This window comes from Aegilops tauschii, chromosome 2 (assembly GCF_002575655.3).
Source record: "Aegilops tauschii subsp. strangulata cultivar AL8/78 chromosome 2, Aet v6.0, whole genome shotgun sequence".
In the NCBI taxonomy this organism is placed as follows: Eukaryota; Viridiplantae; Streptophyta; class Magnoliopsida; order Poales; family Poaceae; genus Aegilops; species Aegilops tauschii.
This window is the reverse complement of record NC_053036.3, coordinates 568,658,351-568,671,266: the sequence shown is the minus strand read 5'-3', so window position 1 is coordinate 568,671,266 and position 12,916 is coordinate 568,658,351. Positions and strand designations below refer to the sequence as shown.

Here is a 12,916-nt window from a genome sequence, read left to right as displayed (position 1 = left end):
AGAACCAAACGGCACCTAAGCCATGTCGGCACGGCAAGACTGCCACCTTATTCTCCCTTTGAATCAAACTTCCCGCCAGATTTCGAGTCAATCTGGTCCCTTTCGTCGCCTGTTAACGCGCCTCGGGTTGACACTCACACACACAGACGTGGACATCATGGTCCGGTGTTGCTTAAAAGCACTCGCGAATTTATTCGATTCAATGAGATTGAAGTCTGCAAGGAACAAAGATCGCACTAGAAATGGTGGCTCGTCACACTTGGCTGCTGCCGCCCGTTCTCGCTGTATGCCTGGCGGTGGCATTGCTCGCGGCGGACGCGTCGGCACCCTTGCACCTCGAGGCGCTGCTGGCGTTCAAGAAGGCCGTCACCGCCGACCCGCTGGGCGCGCTGTCCGGCTGGACGGTGGGGGCTGGCGACGCCGTCCGCGGCGGGGTGCCGCGGCACTGCAACTGGACCGGCGTCGCCTGCGACGGCGCGGGCCGCGTCACGTCCATCCAGCTGCTCCAGACCCAGCTCCAGGGCGCGCTCACGCCGTTCCTCGGCAACATCTCCACGCTCCAGCTCCTCGACCTCACCGAGAACGCCTTCACCGGCGGCATCCCGCCGCAACTCGGCCGCCTCGGCGAGCTCCAGCAGCTCATCCTCGCCGAGAACGGCTTCGCCGGAGGCATTCCCCAGGAGCTCGGCGACCTGGGGAGCCTGCAGCTCCTGGACCTCGGCAACAATTCCCTCAGCGGCGGCATCCCGAGCAGCCTCTGCAACTGCTCGGCGATGTGGGCGCTCGGCCTGGACACCAACAACCTCACCGGCCAAATCCCGTCTTGCATCGGCGATCTCGACAAGCTCCAGATATTCGAGGCCTTTATGACCAATCTCGACGGCGAGCTTCCGCCGTCATTCGCCAAGCTCACGCAGATGAAGTCGCTGGACCTCAGCGCCAACAAGCTGTCCGGCTCGATCCCGCCGGAGATCGGGAACTTCTCGCACCTCTGGATTCTTCAGCTGGTGGAAAACCGCTTCTCCGGACCAATCCCGTCGGAGCTCGGCCGCTGCAAGAACCTCACCAGGCTCAACATATACAGCAACCGATTCACCGGCGCCATCCCTCGCGAGCTTGGGGAGCTCGTGAACCTGGAGGAGTTGCGCCTGTACGACAACGCGCTGTCGTCCGAGATCCCGAGCTCGCTGGGGCGGTGCACGAAGCTAGTATCGCTTGGGCTGTCCAAGAACCGGCTGACCGGCTCGATCCCGCCGGAGCTTGGCGAGCTCCGGTCGCTCCAGACGCTGACGCTCCATGATAACCGGCTCACCGGCACGGTTCCGACATCTCTGACGAATCTTGTCAACCTGACATACCTGTCGCTCAGCAACAACTCCCTGTCTGGCCGGCTGCCGGAGAACATCGGGGCGCTCCGGAATCTCCGGAAGCTCATCATCCACAGCAACTCGCTGTCCGGCCCAATTCCGGTGAGCATAGCCAACTGCACGTTGCTGTCCAACGCGAGCATGTCATCAAACGAGTTGACAGGGCACCTGCCTGCTGGGCTTGGCCAGCTACAGGGCCTCGTGTTCTTTTCAGTGGGCAACAACTCGCTGAACGGAAGTATACCGAAGGACCTGCTCCACTGCGTCAACCTCCGCACTCTGGTCCTAGCAAGCAACAACTTCACCGGTGGGCTGTGGTAGAAGTACATATTTTATGTTTTACTAGGTGAGTGCCCGTGCGTTGCAACGGGAAAAACCTCATGTATGCATGGATGACATATTGAGGTGATACTATCAAGAATCAACTCAACCAAAACTGCATCCAAATAGTTCTGCTTTTGTTACAGGATCATACAATCCGAATGCATGTATTTGTTTAAATAAAGATATGTAGATGGTATATAGTTTAGTCTTACAATCAAAAGACATTGAACTACCCAGAAATATTCCTTCATATATACTTTCTAACAGTCAAAAAACTAATGCTTTCAAAAAACCCTACATGTTTGAGTCAAAAAAAGAAACCAGTATAATTATCGAATTCAATGGCCATGGAATATAATTTATTTCACCGCGTATCTGCATGAGAAGAATAGTAGTGGTTACTGGTTAAAGCATGAATTTGTACAAAATAGCTTAGCAAGAGAAAAACAACGATCATATATTTATGCAAGATAATAATGGATGAGAACACAAAAGGGAAAAGGCTCAAGCTTCTATGTACCAAATGAGACAGAAAATCGTATTCTTATCCCAAAGTTAAATTAATAACCGCGACATTTATTAAGATATAAAGAAAAAGTTAAAAGAGAAAAAAACATCATTACATAATACTTTGAAATGAGATGTTCAGCATTACATTTGCAGCTTCCAGATTTTGCAGCATCAAATATACTGGACAATCAAATCATGTTGGTGTCTGGTATCTAGTTTCCGGAGTGCTCTGTACCATCATAATCTTCTTTAACAGCAGGGTCTTCTCCAAAGTGTATCGAAAAGCCACCCCCTTGTTTGTACAAGAACAATTTATCCCGCAGCTATTTATAGTTTTGGCTAAGTATTACGAGAAGTGTGTGCAGTATAACAATGAGGTACTTAACAAGTTTGTTTCGCGTGGCTGAATGATGTGTTGTTACCTATAGGGCCTCAGTCCTTTTCTCCCCGAAACAGGGTTGTGCCGCCACGGCGTACATGTCATTCACTCGCTTGAACACCTCTTGTGCCATCCACCAGCAGATGGCGCAGACACCAATGATCTACACAGGCATATGTGTCAGCTGGGTCAAGTGCCAAGCACATATACATCTCTAGTCAGACCAGGGAGTTAGAGCTGGCGAAGAACCTGCCGGCCATGTTATGCAATCACTGCCGAGAGGGTAGATAAATGCTAAACAACTTGTCCCTTTATTGATCTCCAAGTTTTCACACTTGTATCCCCACCCCATAGCATGAAGTTGTAAATGCCAGCAACACAGAAATTCCTACGTAAAGATATGTAAGCAAGCAAATTGATCGACTATACTCCTGGACAGACATAAGTGAGGAAAACAAGAGTGTAAAAGATAAATGATACTCACGACTAAAGATTTCAAGAATTTGTCAGGAGTTATACCAGAGTCCACTGATTGAATGACCCAAAAAAGTACTGTCATAAGTAACTCCACAGACGGTGTTCCTTCCCTCCTGGTGCATGTAATACATACGAGCTTGTAAGGAACAGAATATTCAGAGCATTGTGTTTGTATGCCAATGCCCTCATCTTGACAATGGAACCTGCTCATGTAACTTCTTAATTATGTATGCAATATTTTTTCACTAATTACTAATTAAACACAATATCGACTTGGTTGTGCAAAGTAACTGATTTATTTCATTTAGGCTGATAAAATACATAAACCCACGTTCTTGAGTTTCAGGTTTCTAATTAAGGGCAAACTTCAAATCACGGAATTGATTGACAACTATACACCGCTTGGTCACACTTAATTCTCAAAATCCCAATGCAGATCCTAGCCGACAAATTAAATACCTCTCCCTAATTGTTACCACGGCCCGCACATCCATAACGAAATCGAACTCCAACTCACCCAGTACCCACTCCAGCGGTCCAGCAATGGAATCGAGCATAGGAAAACCCAATCTGCTCTCGTGGTGCAGGATGCCGAGCCTCTCCGTCGCCAAGCAGCCAGTGCTGCAATAGCCTCTGGATCAAAACGTGGACGGGATCGAGACGGGAGGGGGTCTAGGAATTTAGGAGAGGGGGGGAGTGGGGATCACGAGCGCTTATCCCTATCTTGGAGTTGGAGATGGGACGCCAGTCCATGCCACGGTAGCGGCGAGTTGCCGTCGTGGTGGTGCTTGGGCCGTCCTCACGCCACGACGCCGTATCCCGTCGGTCGCTGCCTCTCCTCCGGGGCGTGGAGCGGTGGGATCGAGATAGATGGGGAGGAGCGGATGAGCGGCTGCGGGTAGGGTGGGGAGGGGGAGGGCAGGGGAGCGGTGGCGGCTGGGACGGGGCGAGCGGAGATGTTTTCTTTTCCGGAGCTTTCGGTGGGAAGAACGAAGGAAGCGGAAGCATAGAGGGGGCGGACGAAAGGGAGCGACCTAAGAGGGGATACGGAACCTTACGGTTCTTTTAGGTAGTAGAGATTTGTGGACTTGCTATCTATTCTCTGTCATGGCAGTACAAGGAACACCAAAATAGCTAACCCCCCACACCCCCCACACACACACGAGAGCCGGACAAAACTGTATGCAGTAGACAGTCAGGAATCATCATGCTAAGACCCCGTAGGACCAGCGCACTAGAACAACAATCGCTGTCGATGAAGAGAAGCATATGTCAGAAGAATCTAACCCAAAGACACACGAACGAAGATGAACGAAGACTGGGTCCGCGGGAATCCGCCCAAGATCAACGCCGCCCAAATCCCATGAGATTCGTCGGAGACATACGTCCATACGTCCTCGGACAACAACATTGTCGGGGCCTAGTATTGGTGTTAGAGTTAGAGATAGGTCGGCATTCTTATGAGAAAAATAAATAAGAAATGACTTCCACCATTTTACTAGATTTTGGAAGGTATAGATGGAATATCTAACGTATTTATTACTTGTCTTGTATTGCAATTAATTTTATACTTTCATGAGGTATTAGTGTCTCTAGAGTCTAGACCAACGTCGCTAGATTTTAGGTCCACTCACCATTTTCGCATGGCGCCACTTCTAAGATGATTAATTAATTTCCACTTCTCGGAGACACGACATCGATCAAGACATACCTCCATATAAGTGCTGCCTAATAAAATTCCTTCCATCATTAGGGCCCTAGTGATGACGTACGAATTATGCCGACGATATCGATCAAGACATACCTCCATATTTATTACTTGTCTTGTATTGATTGAAAATGGCGCGCCACAATTTTTTTGTGGCTAGCCAATTCTCCACTTGTGAGGGCTGCACCCAGACCAGCACGCAGCAGACCGGCATGGGCACACAACAGTAGGATTGGGCTACCAGACAGGCGCAGTAGGATGTGGAGGAGGGTGAGGACGACGAAGACGGTGATCTAGACGATTTTGCAAGTGATCCAAAGAAGAAGGGTAGAGGAGAAAGATTCAACATGCGGGAGGACGAGCTCTTGTTCATTGCTTGGTTGGCCACTAGCCTCGGTCCGATCCATGGCACAGAGTAGAAGGGCTCAATTTTGGGGACATTCGCACATGATTCCATGAACACAAACATTTCGCGTCCTACTCCGACGTGGTCATGTGCAACCGTGAACCAAAGTCCCCCAACCATTGATGGTACACCATCCAAGAGGCCATGTCGAAGTATTGTGGCCACTTGGCGCATCTCATCGCACGGTGCCTAGTGGTGCCTAAATGACCGAGCAAGTAAGTTCATTTGGCCGTATATGCAAAAAAATTAGCTGGATATGCATAGTTTTGTTAATCATTGACCGGGTATGCATAGTTTAGTTCATCACTAGCCGCATATGCACAGTTTAGTTGATCACTAGCTGGATATGCATAGTTTTGTTGATCACTTGCCGGACATGCATAGTTTTGTAGCTGGATATGCACAGCTTTGTACCCGGATATGCATAGTTTTGTTTATCATTGGCCGTATATGCACAGTTTGTAGTCGAATATGCTTTGTTTTGTTGACCATAGGCCAAATATGCGCAATTTTGTCACCGGATATGCATAATTTTGTTGATCACTGGCCGGATATGCATAGTTTTGTTGATCACTAGCCGGATATGCATAATTTTGTTGATCACTATTCGGATATGCATACTTTTATTGACAATATTTTATTATGTAGCCTTCTCGTGCGTGTATGGTCGTCAAGAAGTTGGGGAAGAAAAACTTCACCATCATGCATTGTTGGTAGAAGTTGAATGGCCAACCGAAGTGGAACCTATTCATAGCTAAGACCGCCGCGCAAGCAAGCGAGGAAGAAACCGGTGACTCAACCGACCCAACAAAAGAACCACCGAAGAAGGCTAGAAGGGCGTTTCGAAGAAAGAAGTGGGAGGAGTAGAGGGCTAAGCAAGAAGGTGCGGCGGTCAAGATGATGGAGAGGTTCGAGGACATCTTGTCCAAGAAGGAGGAGGCATACGTGAAGCGCTCAGACATCCAGGAGGAAAAAAAGGTGAAGAGGTTTAAACTGTTGATGGAGGCGACAGAGAAGAAGCTAGCACTCGAAGAGAAGAGAGCCTTGATCGAAGATAAGCAGACCCTGCTCGAGGAGAATAAGGTGATGCTCGAAGAAAAGAAGGTGTAGATCGCAGCCGATGTGATGGACGACAAGATGTTGTCCTTGAATTTGGAGTCTTTGGATGCCGGCGCAAGGATGATCATGCAAGCCGTCCGCTACAAGATGTTGCAGAATGATGAGTTGGATGCCACGACAAGGAGGAGGAGGAGGTGACAGAGAAGGAGGCAGAGGCGAAGGCTGCATACGCGGCTGCGATGGAACCTTGAGCGTGGAGGCTCGGATTGTCTATCGGGCAGGGCAGAAAATCTCAAAATTTTGCACGGGCTGCCGGTCTAATATTCTTTTGTGATTGGGCATGTAAAAACTTAAGCATATTTGTCTCTTTTTAGTTGGATCGGACATGTGATCCGTTGCGCGCTATGGATCAAAGTTCATTTGAATTTGAAAATACCTTTTACTGGTGGATATATACATGATAGCATTTGATGGCCGCCTCCGGCATCCGTGCTTGCGGACTGATCCCTGTTCGTGGATGGACGCAGGAGGGAATTTGCGGGTCAACGTTGGAGATGCCCTACTCATTAGTGAAATGTGGCCTACACTAGTCACTACCCTCCTTGCCGGTGCATGCCGGTCTCACCATCAGCGAGGCCCATGCGCAATACACAGACATGTTGTGGGAGGGGCAGGAGGCCAAATTCCGACAGGTGCAGGAAGATGAGGCGTACAACCTCAGCCTCATCGAGGAGCACCGACGCGTAGAGGAGCTACTCGCCGCCGACACATCCATCGACGTGGACGTGCCTGAGCAGGAGCGTTGCTCAGTCCTACCGCTCTGCCCGCGAGATCCGCCGTGACCGCTGGCGGTACCGCAAACGTTAGGCGGAGTTAGAAGCCGCGCTTACAGGGAGTTCGATGAGGCGATGGATGAGGTGTGGGGCAAGAGTGACGACGAGGAGGACATCGCCAGCTCCGCCCCGGCCGCGCCCTGCCGCCATGACCACGAAATTGGCACGTTCGCGGGCGCCGCGGGCTGCGAGGAAGAATAGTGCATGATAGGTAACCACCGGTCGGGTCCCAAGAAGGCCATCGCTCCTCTCCTCCCGTGGAAGCTAAGCTTGGTGGGCGGAACTCGAGAAGGCGAAGGCAAGAGCCGGAGCTTTAGTTATCGGGGCTCGTGGCTGGACATGGGGAATAGGCACCGACAGTCATTTAGATTAGGTTTAGAGTATGATTTGGTAAAAAGTTGTCCAAAATATAATGAATTTCGTCTAGTTTGCATGAATTTCGTCTGTTTAATTTAAACAATGGTTAAAATTACACTAGTAGAAAAAGGGCCTAATGTGAAGCACATTAGTCCCGGTTTGGAAATGAACTGGCACTAATATGACCATTAGTGCCGGTTCCAACGGCTAGGTGGGCGGAGCTCATTAGTACCGGTTCGTGGTGAACCTTAAGTACCGGTTCATGCCACGAACCGGTACTAAAGAGGCTATGGCAGGCTGTGGTCAGGCTTGGGCCCTACCAGCACCTTTAGCACCGGTCTATGCCACAAACCGATACTAGAGGTTTCTAGTTGATTCATTCTGCAGCGCTTTTTTAGTCCCACCTCGCTCCGCTAACAGAGTTTTTACCACCTTAAATATGTTACTTCTCAAACTATCACGAGCACTTGGTCTTCATTGAACTCTATGTGTAGGATCTGTGGCCGCAATAGGAATCCTCACCGGTTCTTAAACCAACCGGTGAGGATTCCTATTGACAATTCAGATTCTACACAAAAAGATCATTGATGATCAATGTATTTTTGATGTATTTCTCTGTAGCAATAGCGCGTTTTGGCTGAAATGGTACTGATCAATGTATTTTTATGTATATTTTTACATGTTTACACAATCTCTTTCGAAGTATCAGGGCTTCGGACGAAAACTCATCTGTTACAAAGGCATTTCATTTAGTACCGGTTCTAAGGCTGGGGATCCACGAGCACCTTTATTACCGGCACGTGGGATGAACCGGTACTAGAGTTCTTTAGTTGATTCTTCCTGCAGCTGTTTTTTAGTCCCACCTCATCAAGCGAGGGGCACTTGCAAAGGTTTATAAGCCCTGAGTGCAGAGACGATGAAGGAGAGGCGCAATGCTTACCTGCACGTTGCTTAGCTTCAGGCCTTGAATGGTGTAGACTGCACGGAGGTATGTGTAGTTTCTCAAGGCCTGAAGCTAAGCAACGTGCAGGTGAGCATTGCGCCTCTCTTTTATTTTTAATAACTTATTACAACTCCGGACTTTTTTGCGTTCAGTATGCATGATTCAAAGTCACGTCATCAACTTTCAACCCTTTCTGACATCATTTGCTATTTTTCATTCATTTACTGATTTGTTTTGAGAGCTAAATGACCGTGAAATTGAAAAGCACTACAAAATGAACTCTGAAAAGGTTGAAACTTGGCATGGTATCATCATTGCACCCGCATAGCATGTGCAAAAAAGTAGAGAGGGTTACAACAAAAACTGGATGCACTTCGTGTACAAACTGGACAATCTATTTCGAAGTATCAGGGTTTCGGACGAAAAAACTCATCTGTTACACCGGCACTTCATTTTTTAAAACTTATTACAACTCTAGACTTTTTCTGCGTTCAGTATGCATGATTCAAAGCCACGTCATCAACTTTCAACCCTTTCTGATATCATTTGCTATTTTTCATTCATTTATTGATTTCTTTTGAGAGCTAAATGACCGTGAAATTGAAAAGCACTACAAAATGAACTCTGAAAAGATTGAAACTTGGCATGGTATCATCATTTCACCCGCATAGCATGTGCAAAAAAGTAGAGAGGGTTACGGCAAAAACTGGATGCACTTCGTGTACAAACTGGACAATCTCTTTTGAAGTATCAGGGTTTCAGACGAAAACTCATCTGTTACACCGGCACTTGAAAATTTTAATAACTTATTACAACTCCGGACTTTTTTTTGCATTGAGCATGCACCATTCAAAGCCACGTCATCAACTTTCAACCCTTTCTGACATAATTTGCTATTTTTGATGCATTTACTGATTTGTTTTGAGCTAAATGACCGTGAAATTTAAAAGCACTACAAAATGAACTCTGAAAAGGTTGAAACTTGGCATGGTATCATCATTTCACCCGCATATTATGTGCAAAAAAGTAGAGAGGGTTATGAAAAAAACTGGATGCACTTCGTGTACAACCTGGACAATCTCTTTCGAAGTATCAGGGTTTCGGACGAAAACTCATCTGTTACACCGGCACTTCAAAATTTTAATAACTTATTACAACTCCAGACTTTTTTTGCGTTCAGCATGGACCATTCAAAGCCACGTCATCAGCTTTCAACGCTTTCTGCCTTCATTTTCTATTTTCCATGCATTTATTGATTTGTTTTGAGCTAAACAACCCTGAAATTGAAAAGGACAACAAATGAACTCTTAAAAGGCTGAAACTTGGCATGGTACCATCATTTCACCCACATAGCTTGTGCAAAAAAGTAGAGAGGGTTACGTTAAAAACTGGATGCACTTCATGTACAAACTAGACAATCTCTTTCGAAGTATCAGGGTTTCGGACGAAAACGCATCTGTTACACCGGCAATTCAAAATTTTAATAACTTATTACAACTCCCAACGTATTACCAATTTGAATATAATGATAAAACTCAGTAATATTAAACATAAGAAAAAAGAATCACTGAAAAATCTATTTTTAAAGTTAAGTTATTCGCAAACTAGTGATTCACACAAATTTCAAATAATTCAAATTTAAACTATTCAAATTTTTTGTACCTAAGCAAAAATATTCACAAAGAAACTCCAAATACAGCAAAAAACTACTCAGAAATAAATAGAAGAAAATATATAAAGCAGAAAAGAAAAACTATATAAAAAATTGTTTGCGTGCTGCCTAGTGAGCCTACTCGGCCCTGGGCATGGTAATGCAGGCCCATAAGGGCGCTCACAGGGCAGCGCGGCAAAGTTAGGCCCAGAAGCCTGCTTTAGAGAGGAACTCGAAGGAGCAGCCGTGGCTGGGTTTATAAACCAGTGCTGCTGCCCTTCGCTCTGTGAGGTGGGACTAAACTTTGTGCACCGCGGAACGGGAGCACACCCTCTTTAGTACCGGTCCGTGGCTCTAACCGGTACTAAAGGACGGGTCTTTAGTACCGGGTGGAGCCACGACCCGGTACTAAAGAGGGGTCGCTTCCCGCCGCTTAGGCTGCCAAATTTGACCTTTCGTACCGGTTGGTGGCTCCAACTGATACTAAAGGTCTCTCCTATATAAACAACACTTACAAAAATTTCAGTTAGTTCATCTGCTTCGTCGCGCCCGTCCCTGCGCCGCCCCCGTCGCCGCCCCCGTCGCGCGCGCCCCGTCGCCGCCCTAGCCCGTCGCCGTCGTCGCGCGCGCCCCGTCGCCGTCCCAGCCCGTCCCCGTCGTTCGCCGCCCCGTGTCGCGCGCCGCCCCAGCCCGTCCCGGCCCGTACGTCGTTGCCGCCCCCGTCGCGCGCGTCCCGTCGCCGCCCCGGCCCGTCCTCATCGCCTCGCATCGCCGGCCATCGCCCCGCTGTAAGATCGACCGCCCCGGCGGCCCCCTGCCGCTCGCCGGCGCCCTCTGCACACACACACACACACACACACAAGTAAACACACACAGTACACACACACAAGTAAATGTTAGATGAATTAGCTAGATATTAATGTTAGATGAGTTAGTTGTTTATACTTTTAGTTATAGATGAATTAGATATATTAATGTCAAATGTTAGATGAATTAGATGAATTAGATATATTGAATTTAGGTATATGATATTTGATCATCTAATTAAAATTTTACTATATATAAACTAGATGAATTAATAGAACTAGGTAGTTGAATTAGTTGAATGAATTAGAAATAATAAGTGTTTTTATACTTTTACTTAGATGAATTAGATATATTAATGTCAAATGTTAGATGAATTAGATATATTAAATTTAGGTATATGCTATTTGATCATCTAATTAAAATTTTACTATATATAAACTAGATGAATTAATAGAACTAGCTAGTTGAATTAATTATAACTAATAAGTGTTATTTATACTTTTTGTTATAGATGAATTATATATGTATATATATTAATGTCAAATGTTAGATGAATTAGATATATTAAATTTAGGTATATGATATTTGATTATCTAATTAAAATTTTACTATATATAAACTAGATGAATTAATAGAACTAGCTAGTTGAATTAGTTGAATTAATAGAACTAGTAAGTGTTTATCAATTAGTGTTTCAACTATGAACATAGGAAATGTCGTCTGACGACGAAAATGATTTCGTTATGTGCGAATACTGCGAAGACGAGCGCGGCCTGTGCGACAGAAATTTCCTAGTTGATGATAGGCGCTTCAGAATCAAGCTGGATGAGACCTTCAAAGTGGATACAGTAAGTCACAACGACAAGTCTTTTTTCGTAATTAAGCATGACTTATGCTTCATTAATTTGCTTCAACTTATAATTTTTATTTTTTACTATTCTACTAGCGTATCCCTGCCATGCAAGAATTTTTGTCTTGGATAAGATAGTTTTCAATCATATGAATACTATGGAGGTAAAGAGAGTTTACTTGAAGACCGAGCATGGTTATACCTTTGACGTCAAATTATACAATGCAGGCACCTACACCTATTTTGAATGCAAAACTTGGCAAGCACTATGCAAGTCTTATGCATTTGAGCCTGATATGGTTATCACCTTTGATATTTGCCCGGAAGGTGATATTGAAGGTAATAGAGACATCTGGGTCGATGTACAGACGCCTCCAGTTCTACCATTATGTGAGTTTCTCAACCATACTTATGTCTTCGATATTGTTTATTCAAAAAATAGTTGACAACTAATTTCTGTTTACAGCTTATTTCCATTCAAGCAAACATGTCCGGCGCTTGGTAGACAGGACCGTCCACTGTCCCGGGGCTGAACTAAACTGCAAGGAGATAAGTCATTATGTTTCATGGCTTGAAGATCTTGATGCTGTCAAGAGAAATTATTTTCCTAGACTTAAAAATCTTAGTACTCAAACAGTGCGACCAATAGTGTTTGTATTGAACTACGGTCACATCTATTTAGGAAAGATGGTAAGATTTTTACTATTTGTCCTCAGTGCATCTTTTGCATACATTATTTTTCAAGCTAAACTTCATTGCTAAGTATGTTACTATACGATGTTCTTCAACAGGGACTCCCGATGATAGTTGTGCCTCAGTGGATCGGTACTAACGGTCGCATGTCAATGGTTAGCTTACGACCAAGACATCCTACATTGCACATGAGTGCATTCAGGATTTCTACAACCGAGGAATGCTTAATAGTGAAAGACTGGAGCAAAATTGTGAAGGATCGCAGAGAAGTACTAGGGGGCAGCAATCAGAAGCGCAGCCCACGATTAGGAGACAGGTTCATCTGCATGCTCCAATATGATGAATCAGGAGAGCTATACATGTTCTATGCTATTTTACCTGAGAGAGAGCAGCAGGAGTGATTAGCTAGTTCATGCTCTCAGTACTTGTCCTCTCATGTCCGTGTTATTCGTCCTGAACTTAATCTCCAAGTGATTTGCTTTTGTGGTCTTATGAACGCTTATAATCTCATGACTCGATGATATCTTTGCTTCTGGTACTTACAAGTGAATG

General features: G+C 45.8%; 1 protein-coding gene and 1 long non-coding RNA gene across 2 annotated transcripts; one reads left to right on the top strand and one right to left on the bottom strand.

The window, feature by feature from the left end:
- The first annotated feature begins 207 nt into the window (after positions 1–207).
- Positions 208–1,885, top strand: LOC109747212 (uncharacterized). Its single transcript, XM_020306306.4, has one exon. It carries the CDS (start codon positions 243–245, stop codon positions 1,686–1,688), a length of 1,446 nt encoding a protein of 481 aa, XP_020161895.1. The 5' UTR covers positions 208–242; the 3' UTR covers positions 1,689–1,885.
- A 381-nt stretch (positions 1,886–2,266) lies between these two features.
- Positions 2,267–3,909, bottom strand: LOC141041781 (uncharacterized). Its single transcript, XR_012203318.1, has 4 exons — positions 3,575–3,909; positions 3,065–3,170; positions 2,830–2,968; positions 2,267–2,743 (listed from the first exon to the last, which is right to left on the bottom strand). It is a non-coding gene; the product is annotated as an uncharacterized lncRNA (long non-coding RNA).
- Between the last annotated feature and the right edge of the window lie 9,007 nt (positions 3,910–12,916).

Excerpts from the sequence above, each read along its gene's own strand:
- LOC109747212 (XM_020306306.4), top strand. The coding sequence starts at position 243 with ATGGTGGCTCGTCACACTTGGCTGCTGCCGCCCGTTCTCGCTGTATGC.